At 46.3% G+C, this 27,396-nt stretch overlaps 1 protein-coding gene across 2 annotated transcripts in view; it reads right to left on the bottom strand.

Annotated features, from left to right (window-relative positions):
• LOC125740642 (dipeptidyl aminopeptidase-like protein 6) overlaps nucleotides 1-27,396 on the bottom strand; it is a 122,578-nt gene that overhangs the window by 87,297 nt on the left and 7,885 nt on the right. The window contains exon 1 of one of the 2 annotated variants that reach the window (XM_049012082.1): nucleotides 2,265-3,866. The exons of the other annotated variant lie outside the window; for it this stretch is intronic. Coding sequence (XP_048868039.1) covers nucleotides 2,265-2,456 — 192 coding nt within the window. The 5' untranslated portion in view covers nucleotides 2,457-3,866. Of the gene's footprint in view, nucleotides 1-2,264; nucleotides 3,867-27,396 lie in introns of those variants that run through there. 2 annotated transcript variants of the gene reach the window in all.

The following is a 27,396-nucleotide window of genomic DNA, read 5'->3' as shown; positions in this document are numbered from 1 at the left end:
CCCCCCCCACACCAGCTGTATCCACCTGTTAAACATTAGCTATTCTGAAAGGTTCCTGTACAATGGCAGAAAGATCCTGGGTGTCAGTGGTCTGCAGCGAGAGTCGTCTGGTTGCCGCTGCCTTTAACTCCATACAAAGGAGAGTCAATACGCATCTAACCACCTGGGATTAATACCCACCGGCCTGAATGTCAGCCCATTTCCGGCAGCAGGCCTTTTACGACTAATTAAGGAGACTTTATTAGATTCCCAGCGTGACATTAGAAGTAGGAAGAATCAATGCGCCCCCCCCCCTCCCCGGTTCCTCCACCACGCCATGCTGCTGTCTCATCTGGAGCCGGACGCGACGTCGGCAGCCCCCCCCCCCCCCCCCCCCCCCCCCCCCCCCCCAGTCTGCCTTGATCGCATCGGCGCTCCAGTTTCTTCCCAAGATGTCCACACTCACTGCCCTCCATCTTACAGGTTCAGGGTTCGAGCGGCGTATTGCACGACAGCTAAGAGAGAAAGGTCCCTCGTGGAAACAATCTAGCAGAAACTCTTTGCTCCCTTTTACACCATCAGGAGACCAATCTAGCTGCCAGCAGGCATGTAGCCAGGTAGAAAAAAAAATAATATTCCCCCCCCAACTTGTTTCAGCCCCCCAGTCGGCGAGATCTGCACAGGATGCTCGAAATATGGACCTGGCTCCCTGAAGCTTTTATACCATAACATGTAATTACGAGATAGGGTTGACTCCTGATTTTGGCTAAACGATGATGAGAGGATGAGATCAGGCCTGAAGGTGTGAGTGTCCATCTCAAACACACTGACAGCAACAGAGTAATATTCATTTGGTCCCGGTGATTCATACATGCATGACATGTGCTTTCACGTATTAAAAATTAAATCCACAATTATGCGATTTTTCTCCCCTATTTGAATGTTCTGTTATTAGCTACCCTTCGCAGGTAGCCTACAGACCATGAACACTTCATGGGTTATAGTATTTGGTACCACAATTAATCTCAGCTTTCTCTAACAGAACATCCCACATTTTTGCTTTTTTTCCGAGGTTTGACGACAATTAGAAACATTGTTATTTTTTCTTGCGCGACTGAAATACAATCAACAAGTTTGTCATCAGTGCTCGCCGTCACTAAAGCTATCAGATGCAGAGGTTTGGCCTGACCTTTACTCGACTGACTGCCAGCACGACGCACATTAATAATTCAACGGGACACACAGTTGTTGATGGAATCACCTGTCACTAGGGAAAGCGCAGCAGGAAAAGGACACAGAGCAACAGCGTGAACAATAAACGGTCAAACCGCAGCCAATTAGTTTGACTAAGTACTCAGCATTACTGCCCCTGCAGACACTGCTGCCACGGGTGCAGCGATTAGAAAAGGTCGCGAGGTATTAATATATCCCAGTTAAATGTGCCTATTAGTTGCCAAGGGAATCCTCATCATAGAAAGATAAAGAAATAGAAACGGAAAGATATCTCTTGTAAGCTACCGGGAATTATGAATTGCATTAAATTTCGAAATCGTGTTTTAGCAATCTTATCTCAAATTTCCCTGCCCAAACGAATAGCTCATATGATATTCTCCAATGCAATTCTTTTAAGTTATTTCAACAGGTGTGCAACAAAAAAAAAGTCGAATTCTTTTTTTATCCACTGGGCCGAAGAACTTGGCAATAAATGAGTTTTGTCGGAGAGGGCTTAATTCCCACGCGCCGGATGAGGGGAATTAAGCAACCGGCGCTGCTAAGACCGGGGACGGAGTGCCATCTGCTTCAGGCGTGAAAACGGAGGCCGCCAGATCTGCGAGCTGTTTACCTAGTACACTATCCGCAAGCTTCGCGACCATCGATGATGATAATGATGATGATGATGATAATGACTCAGTCGCTACTAAGGCAGTACGAGCGGGTACCAGCCCCAATATTGATCCTAATCAGAAAAGAGTCTAATGAACGTTAATGCAAAATGAGAATTTAAAGCGAGCCTTTAAATGACCTCTGCCGCTTATAAACATGCATGCGATTCCGCTTTCTTCAAAGAGCATGCAGTGTCTCGTCCTGTACGCTCGTTGCTACTGATACGGAGGGCATGAATGTAAAATACGATATATAGAAAGGGAACTTATGTAAATTCAAAGTCACACACACACACACACACACACACACACACACAAACGAAATGGCAACTATAGTTCAGCAAGCTCCAACACCAAAGGCAAGCGACCCGATGGCGCACCGAGTGGCGGGTGATGCCTTACATCCTCATCCTCGGCTCCGCTCTTGGGTTGGCGCTGGAAAGGGGCACGGTGGTCCCGCTCGGGTCGGGAAGTCTTCTTGGCGCTGTCCTCCTCCACAGTCTGCCCGCCGAGAAGGTGACTGGCCTCCGGCGGGTTTGGGAAAGACCTGTTCGTATTGATCTTCCCGGTAAATCTTTGATATAACGTAGCCATAACTCGCTTAAAATGTTAATTCAAAAACGACCATATATGTAATTCATCGGCCCGTTTATAATATATTTCTTCCACACGTTTCTTCTCAGCAGTTACTGGCAAAGTGCTCCTCCAATCGGTACCCAAAGCAATCCGAAAAGACACAAAAATTAAGTACTTTGTTCGATTCTGATTATCAATAATGAAAAGGGAAAGGAAAAAAATAAAGTACGATGTTTCAGTGTAATTTGTTTCTTAAAAAGCAGAATGCCGTGCTGTCAATATTAGTTGAAGTCTGCTCTACATTCAAAGCACGTTGTTTCTCCTGCTTAGTCCGTTGGGGGGACAGTCCTTCCGTCCTTCCGATGAAAAGGCAAAAAAAATTAGTTTTCCGCCCCTTGTTGTGATCGAGTAACAGACTTCAGATGTAATATAGATATAATATTTTATTCCTTTAGATAATGAGAAAAAACATCCAGAAATAGAGAGGAGAGGAATGCGAAGCTGTGTTATTGAGACGATGTTTTCTGCATGAGAAGTAACCACAGTGCAAACTGTCCAGCGACCGTCATCTGCAAAATAAACCGATTTTCGACTCGCTACGCGATAATCAAGATATATCAAAGCGTAAAGCGGGTCTGCCAGCTAGACAAAGGGCGATCGCGGCATTACAACAAGCTCCGTGCAGTTTTTGCATGGGTAGTTTGAGGTTCCTGTTTGCTCGCCGGCGCCGCAGCGGTCATTGCGAGTGCTGGAGTGCCACTGCGCGGTAAAACCTGAATAAGACCGCGGGTGCGAGGGGATCTGGGCCGCTCCAAAGACGCCGAGCCATTAAGAGCACCGTGTCTCCGACATAAGACACAGAGCAATCAGCAGCGGATGGCAACAGGCACAACAAATCTGACAAAAAGGGTGACTCATTGCAGCTGAATTTTCGCTTAAGCCTCGTTAAATAGTCACCAGTTAAACGTTCACCAACATTCTCAAAATATCCGCTTAATCGGACAAATAGTTAATATAAATCTTGCATAAGCTAATTAATATCACAATTGCAAAATGTATGTAATTATGTGCTTATGTAGTAAATATAGACTTGCAGAATGCAAAAGCTTGTATGCAGATTATTTTAAACTCCAGTTCTCACAGACAGATTTCAGAACAATGGATAGCGCCCGTTCCGTTAACAAGTACACTGCACAAATTAGTTTTTATGGTTAATAACACGTCCACTTGTTTTATTGTCTAATACCGTAACACGGCATCCTATAAACACAATAAATCAAAAGATGTATAAAAATGAGGAACATACCAGCCCTGCTTATATGGCAAATAGTTTCACAACCTCAGCAAAACAAACGGATAGACGGCTGATTTCATCAGCTATAAAATTATACAGACTGAGACCATTTCAGCACCGCTTCATTCCGTGCTCTCAGCGACTTAAGCCTTCCGCGATTCATTACCACACCCGTTTCGTGGTGAATGTTTGCCTTCAGGATAAGATAAGGGCAGACATTTATTACTTTGTAGTACACGCTTAAAAATGAAAAGAGGCGGTGAGATCGGTCGTTTTACAACCATTTCCGAATTCTCACTGGTGTCTGCTAATCCTAAAACAGACTTCGTAGACTTAAGTTAAAAAATATTGTTACAACTAATTATATTTAAGGTGATATCACCTTGTATTGTTTGTGGCTATTACAACTAAATCAGGACCGGGGGGGGTTGCTGATCTGCAGAAACAAGGACTAGAACTGCCCGCCTCACTATTAAAGTTACAATTACGTTTTCGAGACGCTGATAGTTCAGAATTCATAATTTGCCCTGAGTTCTCCCAGCTGACCCTCCGGATTTTTTTGGCTTTCCGAACGTCTCCTTCAGCGGTCGGGAGATTTACAGTTTTCCGCCCATCCAAGCCTCATTTGCAGAATATCTGTGCCTGTCCCCTGCCACGCAGGCTGGAAACTGAAATGACCGGAAGAGCCTCAGGCTTTGTTAAGCTATTCCTGACGCAGAAACCAGGCAAAAGTAAAGAATGTGCCTTTTTTGCCTGCGCACACAATCTTCCCTTCCTCACCTCAATTATTTTCCTTTAGTATTTTAACACTAGATATGTAGCCTATGTAATCACTTCCATATTCCAAAATTGCAAAATGCATGTCACCGTTAGAATACCAGTTAGGAATTATGCAGTTATTTTATTACTCTTTTTGTACTGTTTCTACTTGAGAATGTGTATGATTAAATTTCACTTAACATTAAACTTTCGGTCAGCAGCGGCATCTAGTGGGCGGCATTGTGGATGAGAAAATAGCGCGTGATTTATGACCCTCTGGAAGCCAGACTGAGGAAAGATGGGGCAAAATTACAGAATCTAGCCATAAAAAAAGGTAGCAGTCCAGGTGCTGCCACAAATCCGCTTATGAGGCCTGTAAAAGGGAAATACTGTTGTACCTTTGAGGGGGAGACTTCAGCTGAATTCATCCATCTTCTGACCATTTATCTTGGTAAGAATGTCAGGGGGCCTGAAGCCGATCCCAGGCAGCACGAGGCCGGGGACAGCACGGACTGGTTGCTGTTCATGTCACTGCATGTCTTTGTGCTACGTGTAGAAACTTAGGTTTACCCAGAGGGAAACCCACAAGGCACGGCGTGAACAGGCATATTCCTCAAATGAAGGGAGGGAATTCAGCGTCCTGTCCCCAGAGGTGGAAGGCTGCAGTGCCACCCCGTGAGCCATATTAATTATATACTCAGTTACTGATTAATAAGAGTAATCAATATAATTAGCACGATAGCATAAAGGGAGGTGCATCATAGCCGAACTGCAGGATGGAGCTGCAGTCACGCTCTGCCGCAAGACCGTGGTTGCACCAGCACTTCTATAAGCTCTTTGCAGATGCCCAGCCTCAGCCAAACATCCTGACCCAAATCACGCCTTGCAGGTTTCGCTCCAGTGCATTCCGAGACAATCTGTTCTATGAATCTGACCATCACGAATCAGAACAATCCCCCCAAAGCCGATCATCCTCTGAAGGCGTCCCTGAGGGGTCTGGCCCTCCCCACTAAGGCGTGTTGTAACGTGTTAACGCCCCCCGCCCCTCCATATCCCTTTCGGTGATTGGGTTCCACCATGTGTGGCCTTTTCACTGCTGCCATCATATTGACCCATAAATCACATCGTGGGGAGACTCATAACTTCCTCCATACAGCTGGGGGTCGCATTCTGAAGGTACTGCAAGGCTGCTTCACTCACTACAGAACTAGTATCAAAACACATACACACAGGTCATTTTCAGAGGACCCCTTCAACAAAGCATTTGTTTCCTGTTTGACGAATGAGAAAACAGACTCAATAAAGGCCTGTGTCATTTCCTGTGCTCACATAAGGGAACGTCTCTCATGGTCAGCCCGAGTCCGTGGAGGTAGATCACTCTCAGCTCCCGTGGGGCCTTACCACGTAAGCAGGATACTTCACAAATGTAATGAGTATGTTTCTCTGTGCTTGGCTACCACCGGCATCCCTCACGTTGATTACCAGATTGTTGACGTTTCATCTTTTTTGATATTCTCCTGTTTCTCTTTCAGCTCAAAAACAGCTGAAGTGGCCCCTTTGGAGAGACCTCCAAGCCATTAGCCCCCAGGTTAATTAAGTCTGAGTCTCCTGGTTCAGTGAAATCTGCAACACCTGAGTGTCCATGCTGCCAATCATCTTAAGGCCGTCAGATAAGATAATCTGCCTGTGATGTTTGGTGCTGAAACACACATGATCATCAAATGTAGACAGCATTCACACAAAATACCACCGGCGCTAGATTCCCAGTCACGTGTTTCTTAATCGCAGCCCTCTTGACCCCCCCATAATGCCACTTTTACGCGTTGTACGGTCCCATGTTGGCTGTCTTTGACTAGGATGTTGACTTAAACTAATGCCATAATTTCTGAAAACCAAGCTGGTACATCACAGTTCAAACAAACAAAAATTAATTTCGTGTTCAGCTTAATTTTTAGCAATCAAGCTCTAGGCTAATTCCTCATGGCTAAGATGACAGACACGCAACTGAAAGTGAACAAAAATAACACAAGCATTTCCGTTTGCACCTTGGCTTAGTCATCATTTGAATTGTGCCATTCGTTTGTTTGTTTGTTCATTCTGACAAAACTTCACCTCTATCAGTGGGTGACAAAAAAATACACGTCAGTCTTTAGCTGACATTTTGTTCACTTGTCAGCTACACCTGTATCTAGTCAGTCACTGTTTGTGTGTGTGTGTGTGTGTGTGTGTGTGAGCACTGCTGCAGTGACACTCAGTGCCACAGGGTATGGCTATAGCAGATGCCTGTTTCATAATTTATCAAACGTAATTATTCTCGCCTGGCAGCCCTGCTAAGCAGGTAGCACGTCCCTACACCTCCCTGCATCCTCACCCCCTCTCCCTACACTACCCCGCTAGCTGTTTTCAGTGGATTTCAGCCCCACTGGCGCCTGGCCCCAGCTCGTTATCTGACAGCGACGCATGTTAATAACCCGCCTCCGGTCATCGGCTACTCGCGGACGCCCCAAATTGATGCGTTCGCATCCAAAAACGCAGGATACGCAGGATTTTTCCACACATATTACTTGTCCGCAGTCCTAACCAGCTGTCACGCGGAGGGTTACTCTGTCCAGGTACCTAGCTGGAGCCAATCCCCAGCGGGTAAGATAAATGCAAAGGTCACTCCGGGACTGCTGACACCGGTCACTTAGTTACAGGTTGCTTGCTCTGCACATTTACGGCATGCGGGTTCTTGAAGAGCTGAGAAGAGATTTTACTGTGATCTGTACCCTACAGTAACGCTAATTAAAATTCTTGTCGCCGATCTGCAAATGAATACATTGAGTATCTTGCACCAGGCATCTAAAGTATTTGGTATTTAAGGGAGGGTGTTTAAGGGGGAGAGGTCATCACAGGGGGGGCAGGTCAGACCCCAGAGTTTCAGGACGGGCTGGTTTTTACCCCAGTACTGCTACTCATTGTTTTACCGCATTAATTATACAGGAAGTCACCCGGAGTTTAAGCTGTCAGTCAGCCGCTAATTAAAATGTAATCAGCAGAAGCCCCCTGGGCTGGGGATCGAGGGAGAGGGGTCGGCCCAGTGTTTCTGGCACAGGTGCCGGTCTCCTGCTTTACATTCCTCATGACCACGTCACGGATCCGCCATGAGGGCTCGGGTCATGCAACACGCAACATGCATGATCTGCAGTGATGTGGAGACCGTGACGGAGAGTGTCCCGCAGAACATTCCATCCCAGGCACACACACACACACACACGCACAGCACCATAAAAGTTGCTGTTATCCGACCGCTCAGACTGACACGGCCATCCTAGAATAAAAAACTGCTTTTATTAAGGCTGCAGCTCTACTTCGTCGTTTCTGAAGATGGACGCGGCTTGACTGGAGGACCCCACCCCAGACAAAATGCGCGCAGCACATGCTACTGAAAACCCTGCGCGCTTATCCCTCGCGCACGCATCCCCCGTTGAACTGCCAGAAGCCTGTCGTCACCCGTCTATCTCCACGTCCGCAGACGGGAGGCGCCGTCATGTACCCCTGCGCTAACAGGCCGTCATGCCAGGCTCACACTGACCAACCACATTGACCATGATGCCTGCAAACTCTCCCGGACGCCCACCTGTCCGTGGACGGCACTGCGCTAATTACATTAGCAGGAGCTGCACATGTGTAACGACCTGCCAGTGGCGCATCACTGGCATGTACATGGCCCCCGTATTAAAAACAGCCCCCATGATTAAGGAATCGGGGGAGATAAGCAGACACTCAGGTGGACATTATAGACATAAACCAAGGCAGCTCTGTGGACGACACGGTTCATAGATCTTAGGGGACAGAATCACACTTCAGAGAATCCAGCACATAATAATAATTACACCCTAAATCATATCTACCAGTAACCTTACGACTGGATACCAACTGACTAGCCTTTATCCTGTACTTTAATATGCGTACGATGAGCTGGCATGTGTCACTGTCTGGGAGCTTAACATCTGTAAGTCCTCTGTAATATTCCATGGGACAAAATGTCCAAATTACCGGGCACCGATGCTGCTAATGCAGCTAATGCTAAGTGCCTCAATTGTCTGAGGCGTGTTTTCTAGGAAGGTTTACAAAAGGAGCTCAAGGCTGTCCTGAATGTTACCAAGCAGCCCGGAAGACCTTGGGTGGAATGAAGGGGAAAAAAAAGACAAAAAAACATGAATGCATGGAGAGAGAGTGGGATGTGAAGGAGGAAGACTGGCAGAGGGAGCGAAATACCTGTGATCCAGTCAGACACTGACTGCCGTTTAAACACCATCGATTCGGTGTTTTGCTCCCTCAGGATGTATGAAGGATAGATGCCTTTGCTGAATTTGGAGAATCCCCCCCCTCTCCACCAGGACCCTGCCTGCCAGGGAAGCTGTGGAGTTTTAATCTTTAACCTGCAAGAGGGCAAATGCTGGATGTAACGTGGGATGTAAAGCTGAACGTAACGCTGGACGTAATGCGGGACGTAATGCTGGACGTAATGCGGGATGTAACGTGGGATGTAACGCGGGGTGTAACACTGGATGTAACGGGGGGATGTAATGCAGGATGTAACGCGGGGTGTAACACTGGATGTAACGGGGGGATGTAATGCAGGAAGTATAACGCGGGGTGTAACACGGGGTGTAACACTGGATGTAATGGGGATGTAACGCAGGATGTAACACGGGTGTAACACTGGATGTAACGCAGGATGTAACGCGGGGTGTAACACTGGATGTAACGCAGAATGTAACACGGGGTGTAACACTGGATGTAACGGGATGTAACGCAGGATGTAACGCAGGATGTAACACGGGGTGTAACACTGGATGTAACGGGGATGTAACACTGGATGTAACGCGGGGTGTAACACTGGATGTAACGCGGGATGTAACACTGGATGTAACGCAGTATGTAACACGGGGTGTAACACTGGATGTAACGGGGATGTAACGCAGGATTGTAACACGGGGTGTAACACTGGATGTAACGCAGGATGTAACACGGGGTGTAAACACTGGATGTAACGGGGATGTAACGCAGGATGTAACGCGGGGTTGTAACACTGGATGTAACGCAGGGTGTAACACTGGATGTAACGCGGGATGTAACACTGGATGTAACGCAGGATGTAACGCAGGATGTAACGCGGGGTGTAACACTGGATTGTAACGTGGGATGTCCTGGACATCAGTAGGCAGCAGTGAATCTGGGCAAAATCAAGCTGTGGTGACCTCACCTCCATCTCCTCCTGCAGTTCCACATGCCTGCGACGGAAAAAACAGGAACCCTACAACTCCAACACTCTGGAGGTGATCCGCGCGTCAGCATCATTACCATCATTATTCTAATCATCATCATCATCAATGTCATCATCATTTGGCTTTTATACTGAAAAACAAACCATATATACTTTAAAAATAGATCCATCCATCCATATCTATCAAGGTCTTTGGGAATAACATCACATTCATCATGGTTACAGGTTATGTTCTCATAAATGTCAATCAGGTGCAAACTGAAGCATGTTTTTTTTGACTGGGGTGTGACGCATAGGAGTCGAAACCCTCAAAGAGCAACTCAGACAAACTATAACCATGAAAGCCCAGGTAGAGGATTCGCAGGAGTGAAATTCGGGCAGTGCTGAGGGTGTGAATGAGTGTCACGCTCACTGACGTGCACATGTAGAGGTGCGGGAGTCATCATCTGCTTCTCCCTTTCCCCTCCATCCTGTCTAATCGGTCACTATATGGCGACGTGTGATCGCCCTGTCCGTGATCTTCGATAACTGACCGTTCCGAGACCCTCATAAAATGGTGCCCTATATTCACACTCAAGTCACTTATCGCACACACACAACAGAGTGCTGTCTGACTTCCAGCCCCATCCTGAGGCAACTTTTTCATTAAAGGTCAAGTGAAACTGAAATACGTTGTTTTCTTTTAGCCCTTAAATCCTTCTTCTGATGTCTTTCCGCTTTTGGTGTCTTTCCCCAACCCAAACCGAGCAAGAGCTGCACTGAGCACGGCGTTACGGGACAGCCAGCCTCGCACATCTGCAATCCCGACCCGCTGTCCAGCCGCACGCTGCCTCTGCAGCACCAGTGAGTGAGCTCCCCGTGTGTCCGGATCGGCACTGGGAGACACTGCAGGCGCAACGCATATCCGCTGAGGAGACGAGTCCCTTACCGTTCTGGAGGAGCTGCTGGTGTCCAGCTTCAGCTGAGTGGCAATCAGAACAGACATGGTCCCAGCAGCAGGGGAGTCACCCACACACACTCGTGTGCACACACACACACACACACACACGCCTGTGCCTTATCCTCAAGTTGTGCCACAGAAGTCTTCAATAAGTCCACTGTTGGCGGGGACGGAGGCGTTTCTGTGAGGGTGGTGGTGTTGGGGGAAGGGGGGGGCGGGGGTTGAGGGAGGGGAGTTTCTGTGATCTGGGCTGCCGCACTTCAGCCGCGTGATTCTCCCGAGAGTCAATCAGCGGGATTCGGACACCCTGGCTTCGGAAGAGTGTAATCCATCTCAGAAGGTGGATTACGTGTGTGCCCGGCTGCCCTCGCTACGCTCCCACCCCCACCCCCACCATCACCACCAACACACACACCAAGCTCCAGGAGTAATGTGAGAGCCTCCCGTCCTGATAAAGTGAAAACGGACTTAAGGTGCACATACACACATTTGCACGTGCGCGCCACGCGCAGTGACGATCGACAAGCCTCCTGCCTCATTCATTTCTGTAGGAATACCTAGAGATCTCCGGTGTGTGCGATCGTATATTTGTGTGTGTGAGTGAGTGAGAGAGTCTGTGTGCGCGCGCGCGCGTATGTGTGTGTGTGCGCCCGCGCGTCTGTGAGGCGCCTTGGATCAATTCAATCTGCGCTGCCGTTTGGCTGTGATTAAGCATGAGCAATATTTGCGGCGTATTCCCCGCACGTCGTAAATTATGTCTGCTCCTGAGAGGACGGATCCCTGGTGCAATGTGCGGCGCTGTTTTATTTATGCTGCATTTGTACCCCAGCATATTGAATCGCGTACAAAGACGGAATAAGCAATCAGGGGCTCCAGAGCGCCGTACCTGCAAGCGGCGGGGCGGCAGATCCCGGCTTCTCAAACGGGAAGACGGCTTCAAAAGTACGCAACAAGTATTTCCTAATTCTCTGTACTGTTTGCCGGTAAAACGTGACTAGTCAATCACGTCGCACTTTTAGTTAGCGACACTTCGATTTCGGTTAACTTTGCCTCATTTTTGTCATTTTTATACAAATATTACAGTGGATGCATCATGTGAATTAAACTGCGGAAAAGAAACATGAATGTAACACGGCCGATAAAACCATTGTTTGGTTTGTTTTGTTTAATTTTAATTTCATTTAAATTGTTTTCCTTTATTAATGATTTTACTACTGTGGAATAAACATTTGTAGTCCGACTCCTTACAGCCAGGAGTAAATTGGTGACAGGTGTGGAGTAGGATTTATTGACAGCCGTTAAGTTTGTGCATCGGTCCAGAGAAGAATAAGGGCCAAGGTCCACTGCATTTTACACCAACTCCCTGTTGCAGAAAAACATAATTGGACTATTGTCCTTTCATACGAATGGCGATACAGGCTAGAGCTTCACAAGGAAACCTGTTACTGGTGATTTAAATAACCATGACCGCGGTAACCTACGTGTGAACCTTTTCAGCCACTGATCAATTATATACAGCCTTTATCCTGTTGAAAACAAACAAAAAAGCACGATTATTTTACAACGGGTCGACTCTTGGAATTAAGGGTAAATATGAATTCACTCAGAATCTCACGCCACGTAATTATCACTGTGATTTTTTTTATTTGCTTAACAGGACACAAACATTTTACACGTCTACTCTCTGTTTACCCAGCTAGATATTTACTGGGAAAAGGTGAATTGCTCTACGCGTGCAACATCCGCCTGTGCTTTCGAAATGAACTAGTAATGATTTTCCCATGAACAGGTTTTATGGCACATATAACATTGTAGTTATGGTTCAGGTGCGCAGTCCGCGGCATCCGCATCTGCAGGCACCGTTTGCTGGTGTATGTATGAATTCATCTATATGCATTCGCATATCGATTGAAACACAGCATATTTTGTGTGCTTGCGGGGATATAGACATTAATATGAGGCATATTTCTATATGAAGGTTTGCAGTAGTTGCGGTGTTGAAATCGCTTTGGGCATTTTGGCCTTTGTGTTACTCGCGTGCGGCAGCGGTGTGACCAGCTGCGCAATTAAACATCTGCCAGTGCGAATTGTCCATGCGATGCCGCTTGGAGAGAGATTCTGCGGCTCTATTTTATGGATCACGCTAAAGTTCCACTCCAAGGGAAAAAGAGATACGGGTAGCACTGCATGGTTTAAGGTTTTACGATGATAAACCACAGGCTCATTATCCTCACCAGGAATTTGGCAAGACAGTGCATCCCAGTGGTCTCTCACGATGCAAACGGTGAAGGAAGGGAATGAAAAGGCATGAAGTAAATGTGTATGGGGCCACGCGTGGGCAGCCCAGAGTCTATCTGCCAGTAGGAATACACTGCGTTAGTCAATCACAGTAGCTGATTACAGTAGCTGATTAACTGATTACGCATTTCTCTGCCCGATCATCCCCGAAGAAAATTTTTAATGGCGCAGGAGTATTTACATGCCACAGACATGATATTTGCATGCCAAAGACATACAAACACATGAAGTGTTCCTGCTGAAGAATGTTACGTCTGTGTAACATTACGTCTGTGTAATGTGTCTTTCCATAAACATTTTATTAGCTGGCAGAAACTGCAAAAAACATACAAATATTTTCATATCCCTCCGTCCAGCCCGCTCATGTGCCCCGCCCACCTCGTTACGAACCTGTACATCCCATAGTGTTATAACAGGACGGTGCTCTGACATGGCCAGCAGCCGCACTCTCAGTCTGACCCATCGGATGGGAATTTTTCAGCTTAAATCACAAAAATCAGCTCCAGACGGGCATATCCCTGCTGGTTGAGTTATAATTACATCTTGTAAAAAATACTCCTGTGATTAAAAGCGCCGCAGAGAGAACTGGTTTTTCTCCTGTAATTAGATGTTTGGGTCATCGTGAATGCTGTAGCAGCCACGGGAAATCTGTCCGTGTTTCCCCTCACAGATGTGACACCTCCGCTCCATTTACCTCATTTATTTGTTTAATAATTCGGCCACCTGTACAGAGGAAGCTGAGGTCGTGTTTTGCTGACTCGGCGGCAATGGTGGACTCTGAAAATTAGGGTCCTAAAAGATAAACGGCCTTGAGACCTCCACAACGTACCATTTAATCCCTAAGATGCCAGCAAGGCAAACACGGCTTCCAGGAGGGGAAGAGCATTTTTCGCGTCCCCTAATGAGGTACATCTATATTCCTTTTGTTTTTTTTCTTTGCCCGTGATTTTTGCAGATGTGTTCATCGCAAACATATTAATCAGTGCTGAAAAAAGGCTGTCAGTGAACAGATTGGGACCAGAGTGCATCTCGGAACATTTAAGGTCCAATTAAAGAGACAAACACAGACAGCTTCCCAGCTGCTCTGATGTTAAACGCGGGAGTGGTGGGGGACATCCCCTCAGCCTGTCCCAGAGTGGAGGACAGGAGCTCCTGCCCCAGTTACTGCCCCACAAATGCCGCCCCACTCTTATGAAGCCAGGCCAGTCACTCCTCAGGATGGATAGTGGTTCCTGTTTAACACTAGAACTGCCAAATCTACGCAAATTTGCGTAAATTCCCTGGGCCTAACACCTACTAGCATCCCTGCTGAGAGTTTCTTGGGCCATTGTCCTCCTGCTTTTGTTGTGCAAACACACCCATTACCTGTGAGGCCTGGCACATTTGCATTTTTTTACTCAGAGCAGCTAAAATCCAAGGCAGGCTAAACCTCTGTGTGTGACATGGAAACCTTCACAAAAGTCTGCCATATCTATACCAAATATCCCACACGCTGACTGACCTGCAAATATGAAAGACACACATTCACAAAATATATGGAAGCACAAGTCTGTTTTATTTATAAAAAAATTTAGTGTTTCAAACTTTGCAGTGTTTGCAGACCCAGTGACCATCATCCCTGCATTTGGCGCAAGTGAATTTGTAACACTTTGCACTGGTAAACCTGCTGCGGTTTCTGTTGCAGTTCTCCTGTACCTGACACTGAGTTGTCCATACAAGTCCTGGCACAGCAGCAGCCTTCCTCTGTCCCCATAGCCTTTTGTGGCATAAATTGGCAATGGAGTTCCTTGGCTAGATGACTCAAAAATAATCTTCTTTTGCCTTCCCACCCTGTACATGCCTTGTACAGAACGTAGGAATTTGCCACCACCAGGTCCAGCATGTTGTAAAATACAGCTACTGGCCACCTGCATGTTGCTGCTCTTACGGAATACATGCGCGCCATTTGGTCCAACACATTTACACCACACTATAACAGCAGAGAGAGAGAGAGTCATGAGTGTATTTGCTTTTTTTCTACCTTCTTTCTATATAGGCCTGTATAGTACATATCAGAAAACATTGTAGCACTGATGTAAAATTATACACACATTCACATACCTTCATGTGGTTATAGTCTGTTATCGTGTTGGGTTTCCTCTTTCTGCCTTCACAGATCGCCACATCTTGGTCCAAGGAACTCAGAACACACACAATCTTGTTTTTTTAGGTGCATAAATTGTCAAGGAGACACTGCCACTTCTAAGCACTGACGCGGAGAATTCCTCTTGCTGTGCAGTGTCCTTTGAAATTGGAGGAAGTTCATACCAAACTTTATTCCCTGTGCTCAGTAGTGTTGTTTTGCGCTGAAGCAGTCTGTGTGACAGTGCCAGTGAGGTGAAGAAATTGTCCGTTGTGACATTTCTCCCGTCATCCAGAAATGGCTCCATCAGACTCATGACCATGTTCTCTGCCAGCCTCTCCCTTTTCTGGTGACTGGGGTCCTTTCCCAAGTTAGGGGACACGTTGCAGACGTATTTGGTCTCCAAATCCGTGGCCATCCAGAACTTGATCCCAAATTTGTCCGGCTTGGATGCGATATACCAAGTGACATGGAATGGATCCACATCTACTCCACGTTGTCTTTCCACCGGTGTCCCTCAGGGCTCGGTTCTTGGCCCTCTCCTATTCTCCCTCTACACTAAATCTCTTGGCGAAGTTATATCCTCACATGGCTTCTCCTACCACTGCTATGCCGATGACACTCAACTCATCCTCTCCTTCCCTCCCTCAGACACTCATGTCTCCACTAAGATCTCTACATGCTTGGCAGACATCTCATCTTGGATGACCACTCACCAGCTAAAACTCAAAACTAGTAAAACTGAGTTGCTTTACATCCCGGCTGACTCATCCCCCCTCCAGGACCTTGCGATCTCCTTTGACAACTCCCTGATCCGTCCTTCGGTTTCTGCTAGAAACCTTGGAGTTACCATAGATGATCGGTTGTCATTTTCCTCACATATCGCCAGTCTTTCTCGCTCTTGTCGGTTTCTCCTCTTTAACATCAGGAGGATACGTCCATTTCTTTCCACCCAGGCTACCCAGATACTCGTCCAGTCCCTCGTCATCTCACGCCTTGACTACTGCAACTCGCTTCTAGCGGGTTTACCACTGAGCGCCATCCGTCCCCTCCAACTGATTCAGAATGCAGCTGCTCGTCTTGTTTTCATCCTTCCCAAGTTCTCCCACACCACTCCTTTGCTGCGCTCCCTCCACTGGCTTCCTGTAGCTGCACGCATCAGATTCAAAACACTGATGCTCGCATACAAAGCCAAAAATTCTCTGGCACCATCCTACCTAAAGGACCTCATCACACCCCGCTCTGCACCATGATCTCTCCGATCCTCCAGCACTGCTCGACTGGTCCCACCTCCCCTCAAGGCACAAGGAAGACACGCATCTCGGCTCTTCTCTGTCCTGGCACCTAATTGATGGAATGAACTCCCCCTAGATGTCCGAACAGCTGAATCCTTGAGTGTCTTCAAGCGACGACTCAAAACTTTTCTTTTTCAGAAATACCTGACGTAGAACTTCTATATTCTTACTCGACTCTTTTTCTGGTGTGTGTTTTAAAAAAATTAAATAAAATAAAAATTCTGCACTACTCAATGGCGTTCTCAGAGATAGTATTCGTAGCTGGGGTCCTTATTGAGCTAGCATCGGAAATTCATTGCAGAGTCTCAAAGCACTTATGTAAGTCGCTCTGGCTAAGGGCGTCTGCCAAATCCTGTAAATGTAAATGTAAATATACTGCATGGACAATGAACCTTGGTCGAGAACAGCTGTACATCTATGTTCATGTGTTCTCCTGGAGTGAAACTTTCAGCACAGTTCTTGGTGAAGGCTGGCAGAGAACGTGGTCATGAGTCTGATGGAGTCATTTCTGGATGACGGGAGAAATGTCACAATGGACAATTTCTTCACCTCACTGTCACTGTCACACAGACTGCTTCACTTTACTGGGCATGGTGAATAACGTTTGCCGTGAACTTCCTCCATTGGCAAAGGACACTGCACAGGGAGAGGAATTCTCCACGTCAGTGTTTAGAATGGCGCGCATGTATTCAGTACGAGCAGCAACAAGCAAGTGGCCAGTAGCTGTGTTTTACAACATGCTGGACTTGGTGGCGGTGAATGCCTACGTTCTGTACAAAGCATCTACAGGGTGGAAAGGAAAAAGAAGATTGTTTCCGATTCTTCTAGCCAAGGAACTCCATTGCCAAATACAGGGATGATGGTCACTGGGTTTTCAAACGCTGCAAACACAGACTTTGAAAGATAGACAGACTGTGTGGGACAGTAACCACTGAGACAAAAGGCAGAAAGATGACGAAGAGATGAACCTGGAACTGAGGCACGGATACATCAATTTTTACATGAACAGCCAAACATGCAAAGCTGGAGAGATCACACAAAAACAAAATTCACTTTTGGTGTTATAATTCAGTGATGGCCAATGAAAATGAAATGACATTTTATTCTGTATGTGTATGAGCATGTCAAAAACCATGGACCATGACTTCACTCAGCTTATGACATTTATATACAAACATGCATTGGAGACTGAAGTGTTAGCATGTTTTCATTTTATTCATTTCATTCTATTAGCAACTTTTCATTCTATTTTCACTCAATTTGTTTTATAAATAACACAGACTTGTGTTTCCATATATTTTGTGAATGTGCGTCTTTCATATTTGCAGGTCAGTCAGCGTGTGGGATATTTGGTATAGATATGGCAGACTTTTGTGAAGGTTTCCATGTCACACACAGAGGTTTAGCCTGCCTTGGATTTGAGCTACTCTGAGTAAAAAATGCAAATGCGCCAGGCCTCACAGGTAATGGGTGTGTTTGCACAACAAAAGCAGGAGGAGGATGGGGCTGAAGACCTGCGAAAATCACAGCAGGGGTGACAAACACCTTGGGACTCTCAGCAGAGAATAAAAACTCGGTAAATCTAGTGTTAAGCAATATGCCCCGCCCCTATGAAGCCCGCCTGTCACTCCTCATAACGGATAGTGGTTCCTGTTTAAGCAATATGCCCCGCCCCTATGAAGCCCGCCTGTCACTCCTCATAACGGATAGTGGTTCCTGTTTAAGCAATATGCCCCGCCCCTATGAAGCCCGCCTGTCACTCCTCATAACGGATAGTGGTTCCTGTTTAAGCAATATGCCCCGCCCCCCCCCCAGCCCTCTTCCGCCCCTATGAAGTCGGCCTGTCACTCCTCAGGACAGATAGCGGTTCCTGTTTAAACACTCTGCCCTGCCCCCCCAGCCCTGTCCCATCCCTATGAAGCCTATGAATGTTACCAACAGCTTCTGTAAACAGAATTTACTGTTGGTAGGAAACCTGCCATGATTCCTGGACATTCCTCTTGGGAAGGATGAATTGCTCCTGACAAACACTGTCTGGATCCAAGGCTTCGCCATGACTCACAGAGCTTGATCTTACTTCGTGTTCTGTGGTCTGCCTCTCAGATTAATCCCAAGCAGACAGCTTCTTACACTTTCTAACCACATATAACACAGACACACACACATATATATATATATATATATATATATATATATATATATATATATATATATATATATATATATATATATATATATACATATATATATATATATATATACATATATATATATATACATACATATATATATATATATATATATATATATATATACATATATATATATATATATATATATATATATATATATATATACACACACACACACACACACACACACACACACACAATTTTTTAAAATAAGTGTTGTTCTTTAAGAGCCACATGCACAGTTTAGGAAATTTATATTTGCATGATATTCTTTGTTCAAAGTGTAAACTAAGACCTTTGGGGAGTCCTTAAAGTGCATTGTATTTAATTTGAACACAAATAATGACACTTCCTAACCTTTCGGACTCCCATGAGCCCACTCTACAGTTTGCATGTACGCCATATTCTTATTGGGCGACTGTCAGCAATAAGAACAAATATGATTGGTTCAGAAGTGAGTTAAACCATATACCATTATGCATTATGTAATTGATTTGAAGTGCTATTCATGCCCTTATTTATACACGCATCGGGTGGTAATGGAATGTCAGAGTCTGGTGGAATATTCAGTACCTGGGGGGGTTGGATTGAGCATAGAGAAAAGCCAATATGGTGGAGGGGGGCAATCAAACTGGCAGGTCCCGGGGGCGTGACCTCATAGTGCTGAGCCAAACGGCATCCAGCCGATCATAATGCGACGACACCTTTGGCAGATGTGATTAGCATTCCAGCGCAGCTGAGATGAGATGCGCGTCGATGCAAATTAGAAAAACGAGCAGCGGAGGAGTGACGTGACTCGGGGGGGGGGGGGGAGAGAGAGACCGATAAGGAACCCGCCGCATGAGGAATGGTCGCGCCGTTATTGACGGGAGTGAGTCGATGTCGCCAGTGATTCTGAAACTTTCCGAGAGGAAGCGGCGCGAGAAGTAGACGGGCGGGAAGATTGGACCATGCGTCCGAGTCGGGATCCGGAGATGTGGAACATCTTTCACTCTCCCGTCGGAACGCGGCGAGGAATCTGCCGCCACGCTGCATCGCGCATTAATCCTGGAAAAGAACGACTGAAACTGCAACGCATTTGTGTTTATTCTCTCTTTTTATTAGCCTCTCAGACTCCAGCTAAATGATTCGCATTTCCTCGCAGCCGCCACATGACTGGCCAACATGCGGCGACAGGATTGGGGACGTTCTGGCTGTGCCTCCCCCGTCCTGTCAGTGGGAGACGGTTTGTCAGCCCCGCAGCTGCCACCGGTGACAGGCTGATGCACGTTCTCCTGGTCCTCCCTGCGTTCCCCAGGTCGCTTCCCAATATTAATACGGGCGGACCAGATTTGCATTACAGACGAGGCTTCTGAGCCACCTTCTTGCCAGGAATCGCGAGGGAGGACATCAGAAGATGACTGGTGAATGTCACCGGCATGATAATTCGGGAGAGTCTGCAGGAGACATGACAGCGATGAGTCCCTTTCGACTTTGGTGTCACAATAAGCGTTTCTGCGTCGGTCTCTTTACAGCTGGATGGGGGGGGGGGGGGGGGGGACGTGTGTGGCTCAGTGAGTGAGGCCTCTGTGTCTGTGATCATAAGGTTGCTGGTTCAAATCTCCACAGGGCCTTTGAGCAAGACCCATACCCCCTCCCACCCCAAGCTTTCCTCTTATCTCTGTCTTTAAAAAGCAAGGCAAGGTGGGATATGTGAAAATGAACACATTGTAATGTACTTTTTCTCAGACTAGTACCAATAGCACACGAAGCTTCATTTCTGTGGGATCCAACTCCTGATCCAACGATCAAGACTCACCTAAAGCAAGCTACCTGTTAGTATGGCTCCATGACATGCGAAGCAGAAGATATGAGGTTCCTGGCAAGCAGGTCCAACAGCAGGAGCTAGCTTAGGGGTGTAGCCTGTAGCCATTACCTAATCACTGTGCCCCCATCCCCACCCCCCTCTGCAAGACTACACAAACTACGCGTAGCTCACTGATGCTGGAGGTTTCATAAGATTCGCACTGAACGTTTTACAGTATCTATCATCAGGGCAGGCAGATGACCGGGAAGGACGAGAGGCAGGGGAGTGTTTTCGGGTAAAATACACAGCAAGGTGAATGCACCGAACAAAATACAATTACTGCTTTTACTCTGAGATCATTCATAACACTGGCCATTTGTACCATTAATTTTATCCCTTTATAGACTTCCAATACTGGAAGCAAACAGAAAACAAATGCCTTCAGATAGCTTAAGCGGATCTTCTTTAAATTAACAAACCAAATAATTAGTTTAATGTCAATTCTCCCCATTTAATACATCAGACACAGACCTCGGCCTCCCCTCGGAGATTCCCGGCCTTCTCTCCTGTAAACAGTTAACGGTCCTGTGGTCACGAGGTGCTGAATAGACACGATAATTCTTCCCAGATATTTCTCCTGCTCCTTCTACCCTGTCAAAAAGTACAGTGCTACTGGTATAGAGAGCGGCCATCGACCGGCCCCAGAAGACGACAGCTCATTTAGCTAACCTTCCCCTCCCCCCTCCCCGGAAAAGGAGCACGCGAGCTCCACAAATCACTGGCCGACGTGTGAGACTGGAATGTCCTGGCAGTCAGCCTGCCGGGGCATTAAGGGGAGGCAAAGGCTGAAGATTGAGCTCGACGCTATAAATCGGAAGCAACTGGAATGTGCTGCAGCACAAGCTACGTGGCCAGTGGCCCGTACAGCAGCCGGCCTTTTCCAGAATTACTGCAAGATCTACATGTCACCTGTCAGCAGCAAACTGTGTCCACCACCACTTCAGAAGGCATGAAACCCCACCCCGCCCCCTCATCATCACTGGAGAAGAAGTGGAGGTGGTCTTCTGTTTTAAGTTCTTGGGGATCTTGATCACCTGTCTGCCGAGCTGCCTAAAAACTTTTACCAGTGCTCCATTGAGAGCGTTCTCACATACTGCATCACTGCATGGTACGCCAACTGCACAGAGAAGGACACGAAGTCTCTCAGTCGGGTGATAAGATCTGCTGACATTTCAATTTTTTGTTATTTGCAATTTGTATTTATTTATTGAGCAAATTTCTTTGTACGGACCTACTGCACAATGACAATTAAAGTCTATTCTATTCTATTCAAGCCATCCAGTTGCATGGGGCCGCCAAGGTTTGCCCCCTGTTGGCCATAAGCAGTCACTACACTAAGTATTACATAAACGCTTACACTTGTGCCTGAACATTCATTGGAATTCATTGGAAAGTGCGCTGCACTTATGCGCAGTCGATTCCTCAACAGCATGCATATTTGCAATATGCTGTTTGTCCACTGCTGTGAAGAAAAATCCGCTAAATATGTAAATGCACAATACAAAATACAGAAACCGCATGTTCTGTTAACCAGCTAGCTAGCTACGATCTCACGACTCTACTCGCCAGCTGAACTTAACGCTACATGCAACCACAAAGTGATCGTGTCCCAGCAGCACCACTTAAGAACATCAAAGATCGGAAGTTTCTAACAGGAAATATACTTAATATTTACAGAGAAATATTCTGACCAGTGAAGGTAAGGGGGGGATGACAACTGAGCTACCAGCGATGTTCCCTGACAGGGGGGGCATAGATCTTTCTAGAAAGAGGGATGCTAGCCCGTCCCCCATAAGATGCGAGGCCTCAGCCCTGCCCTGCGAATCAGCACATCGGCACCGTCCGTTTCATGTAATAAATTTCAATAACGACGCAATCGTGTCCATTAGCACAAGCAAAGACTGGGAACGACTGCGATTGAAGTCAAACTTGTCGCAATTGCTGCGAAAATACGAGAGGGGGAGGGGGCTCCGGAGCACCAAAATCTCAGCAGACTCACTGCCACAGTAAATGAGTTTGTCCGGTCTCCTAAAAAGTCAGGTCTCCTCACATGACAAGCACGCCTACCCCACCCACCGCCATTTCAATCAGCAGTGCTTTTGCAATATTCAATGCCAGCAGCTTCATATACACTAATAGCTCTAATTCTGTTTTATTCTTCCAATACATCTCATGCATTGTTGTAACAATCTCAACCATTGCCCCCCCCGAACAACTCCCCCCCCCCGCCGCATGGTATCAGGGAATGCAAAGTCTGGATGAATAAGTTCATTATATTCAAAAACACAGGATTCCATTAGAAACAGGTAATAAATCATTTCCTCGCTGCTTGTTAAATGTCGCTGTTTCTTCCTTTCTCTGGCACATTTGTTTCAATTACAGAGCAACTGAAGACAGGAGGCGGGGTCAGCATGCGGCGGAAACACGCATTGAACACGCATACGACGCTCGCACAAAGCACATGCGACATTCGCAACACAAGCACGTGCAGATGTCCACAATTCTGGTTCTGCTCCATTAACTCAGCTTTTGTAAGGAATGTCACTGCCTTGTGGGGACACGCAGATCCCAGTAAGGTCACTATGTCAGTATTCAGACGAAAACTCATATTCATGCTGTAAACATGCTCACTCCAGGTTTGTTCCCTACAGGGGAGTGAGTTAACATGCTTTTATTAGGCTCCTTACTGCTACCATCAATATCGGGTCTGATTGTCCAAGGCAGTGAGGTAAACCAGTAGTCTGCATGCCACCCTTCTGCTGTGTATTTGTGCACCTCCCACCAACAGGGGGCGACGTTATGGCAATCTCAGTTATTCACCTGCACGGGGGGGCATTTGAATTTCAATTCGTAGATGGCCACATAAATCTTTTTTGAATTTACTGTCTTTCTGCAGCAAGTCAGAATTCACCATTTTACTTTTATGTTTAATGAAAGATTACGATATAGGTGACAGTGCACAGTATGCTGGGTTTTTCCAAAGTAATAAAGCAATGAGACGCCCCTGTTTGGGCTACATGTTTTCATAGAGGTGGGGTAGACAGATTTATGGGGGGGGGGGGGGCAATTGCACAAAAATGCAAAACAATAGCTGATATGTATTAGGCTATTGCAGAAAAGAGATTAGATAGACAAGTCACATGTATACATACACCTGAAAACATACATATTCCCTCAAAAACACACGGACACACACATATTTGGGAATGGAAACTTGCTGGAGAACAAAAAGGAATGCTCAGACCACTTCATTGCATGATGTCTTTAAAGATCAAAGGCTCTTTCTAAATCAAAGCTTCTCCCCTAGGAAAGAACATCAGGTATTAACAGCTAATGGAGTTTAGGGGAGGAGGTTTTTCTCCTCAAAATGTCTGAAACAAGAGCTGGTCTAAAACAAGCCATGCGGCTTCAGTGTTTGCATGAGGGACTGGATGCAAAGCCTATGTTTGCCGTGTTACAGACGTGACGATAGGAAGGTCCAGTCCATCAGCTTAAAAGGAAACACAGTACTTCAGGTCAAAATGTGAATTATGGGAGAGACAAATGGACACCAGGGGGGACACCGGTCCTCACATTCCCTCGAAGTCCTACTTAGTGAGGTTTAAGGAGGTCCAGAGAAGATCCATAAACCCCTAAACCATGCTACATAGTGGTGATCTGTGGATCTGTGCCTGTGATGGGAAGGTCACTGGTTCAGCCACATTGCCACTGGGCCCTTAAGCAAGGTCCTTAACCCCCTGGGGGTGCCGGATGGACAGCAAATTCTTTGCTGTTGTATCATTTTTTTAACAAATAAATAAGAGCAAGATGTGGGAAAATGTACTTGTACAAATGGCAAATAAAGCATTATTTTATTAAGGAGGATGGCCTGTCATTTGTGTGCATCCATGGCATGACAAACGGCCGAGACAATGTCCACAGAGCGGCAGATTCAAGGCCCTTTCGGCACTCAACCAACGATGGATTTCTTCTTTAACTTTTACTTGAGCAGACAGTTAACACTGAATAATGATTGTGTTCACAGTTGGTGAATCGGGTTTAAACAGCTGAAGCAGACTCACAAAAGATCTAACGGCCGCTTCTGCTTCAAAAGGCATTTCAATGAATCCATTCAGATATATTATTCATAGAGGGAGGAAAATCAAACTGCGTTTCTTATTAAAATAGACCAGCTGTTTGCTTCACTGTCGGCTTATTACAATGGCTGTAATTTTCGTTTAAACGCAGGTCTCGAATGAAAGGGGCATCGGACCGCAGCCCATTAAGCAGCGGCATGACGGCAGTAAATTCATGATTGATGCTTGAGAATAAAAGCGCGGTCTGCATGCGACCTTTTTGCTGTTAATTTGTGCACCTCCCACCAAAAGGGGGCGATGTTGAAGCAACACGAGTTATGCACCTTCACAATTGCCTCAAAAGCACCCTCTCTTTTCTTCAGAAATTCTTTCTTGAGTGTAAAGCCTTCCTGTAACAACATCAGAATTCACCGTTTTACTTATATGTTTCATGGAAGAATACAATTAAGGCAGCAGTGCCCAGTTTGTCAGTTTTAATTGCTGCTGGTGTTATTAGCAATGAAAAGCACAAATTTTGTCCTTGCCACCCTGTTCATTAGCCAGAGTGACTCACTCCTCCTATTATTTCTCTGTTTGTCTCTGTGGTATTGCCTTGATGAGTCACAGAAAAACTGGCATGACCAAGCAAGCTAAAGGGTCAGTATTACTCACACAGGTACTCTTTAGGTAGCGGTGCTCATTGATCCTATGTGACAGCACCCCAGTGTCATTCCTTTGAGTCAACAATAACATGAATATGTCATAAAAATAATAAACACAATATGTTATATTTCTCTCCACACAATTGTGTCAATTGCACATGCATCCACGCTCACTTTTCAATCTAATGTTTACGTAACAGACCAATAAGATATTTATGTCTGCGGCCTGATATTTCCTTCACAATATCTATTATCTTTGTTGTTTATCTGTCATTTCTTTTCTTGGGCACGCTGTTTTCACAACCCAGTACATTATCAGCGGCTCACAGAAAGTGCATCACTCCTGTGTGGCCCCATGTCTAAAGGCAATATGAGTGTACAGATTCCGGCAGTTCGGATGACTTTGCAGTTAGTAGGATGTGGCGACCTCTAGTGGCAGGTCTACGCTCTGCGTCTCTGAATATAAACACCAAACCTTCAACTATTCACACCTCTATTTATCATAGGAATTGATTAAATCCACTTATGTCATCGTTATTTTCGACACCTTTCCAAAGCTGAATGGAAAAAGGATTAACTAACCAAAGCAACTGACTGCAGTTTTACATATCTAGGTGTTTTACAGGAGAAACTCAAGTTCAGCACCCGGCCTGAAAACGGCGAAGACCCACATTAAGAACCAGCAAGAACAGAATGTAACCTGGCTTTTTAGCTACCTGTTCACATACTGGGTAAATCCTGCTGAGGTAATGCACTATTCAAATTCCCAGTGAAAGCTGTACTTACTACTCCTAAGGCATGTGCCAGGACAGAGAGAGAAGTCTCTCCTCTCGTCCCGGCATGTACTCGCTATGCAAGGACAAGCAAAATGCCAGCTATACAAGAGAGGAAGGGGGCAATGCAGCCACCAATCGAGTTGAGCTGTACAGTTTTGCCTCCATGAACTTACAGGCACAGACTGATGCCGCGTCCCATTTACCTCGGAAATCAGCGCTGGGAATGACATGACAGCCGAGGAAACAATGTGTCAGTGCCACTAGCCAGGTGTGCCGTTCGCAGCACCAGTTCTAGCCGGGTCCATTGTTAGCCATTCATAATGACCGCTGATAGCAACAAACACACAAGTAAGACAGAAGTACGGTATGAACGGTGAATTACTGCAATGTTTTCCTGTTCATATTTGAAGCAGCTATCGTAAATTTTGGGGATGGGGTCGTAGGGGGTCTCTCCAACTTTCCGAGATAGAATTCGGACTTCAGGGGGTGCTCCAGTTGAGATTTCTCACTGGGAACTCAGAAAATCTGACTTCCCAGTCCAATAGAAAGGCAGCATTAGTATCTTACTCCCACGCCCACAGGGTGACTGGTTTTATCTTACCCTCCCCACGACAGAAATCGGCAATTGCTAATCTCCAGCTTGCTCTCTCCTTCAGCTGGTTCCGACTTGCCCGCTGCAATGCAACATGGATTTAGGAGAGGTAGATCCTGTTTAACTAATCTACTTTAGTTCTTTGAGGAAGCTATAAGAGAAATTGATCACAAAAAGGTCTACGACATGATCTACTTAGATTTCAGGAAGGCCTTTGTTGTCCCCCACAAATGGCTCTTGCTTAAGCTCAAAGCTGCAGTTTTAGGAACTGCAGCAACCTGGATCGAAACTTGGTTAACAGACAGGAAGCAGCGGGTACAATGTCACAATGTCACAGTGGGCCTGCGTTCATAGTGGGGTACTGCAGGGTTCAATTTTAGGACCACTATTATTCATAATTTACATTAATGATATTGACACCAGCGGCATGGTGGTGCAGTGGTTAGCACTGTTGCCTCTGGGACCCGGGTTCGAATCTCCGCCTGGGTCACATGTGTGTGGAGTTTGCATGTTCTCCCCATGTCGTCGTGGGTTTTCCTCCGGGTACTCCGGTTTCCCCCCACAGTCCAAAAAATGCTGAGGCTAATTGGACTTGCTACATTTCCCATAGGAATGCATGTGAGAGTGCATGGTGTGTGAGTGTGCCCTGCGATGGGCTGGCCCCCCATCCTAGGTTGTTCCCAGCCTTGTGCCCATTGCTTCCGGGATAGGCTCCGGACCCCCCGCGACCCAGTAGAATAAGCGGTTTGGAAAATGGATGGATGGATGAATGGATGGATATTGACACCAATACATACAGTGAACTGGTCAAATTTGCAGACGACACCAATGTGGGTGGTGTAGCAGATACTAAAC

Source organism: Brienomyrus brachyistius, chromosome 4, assembly GCF_023856365.1.
Source record: "Brienomyrus brachyistius isolate T26 chromosome 4, BBRACH_0.4, whole genome shotgun sequence".
NCBI classification, from domain to species: Eukaryota; Metazoa; Chordata; class Actinopteri; order Osteoglossiformes; family Mormyridae; genus Brienomyrus; species Brienomyrus brachyistius.
The sequence above is the reverse complement of the archived record's forward strand: the minus strand, read 5'-3'. Positions and strand labels throughout refer to the sequence as shown.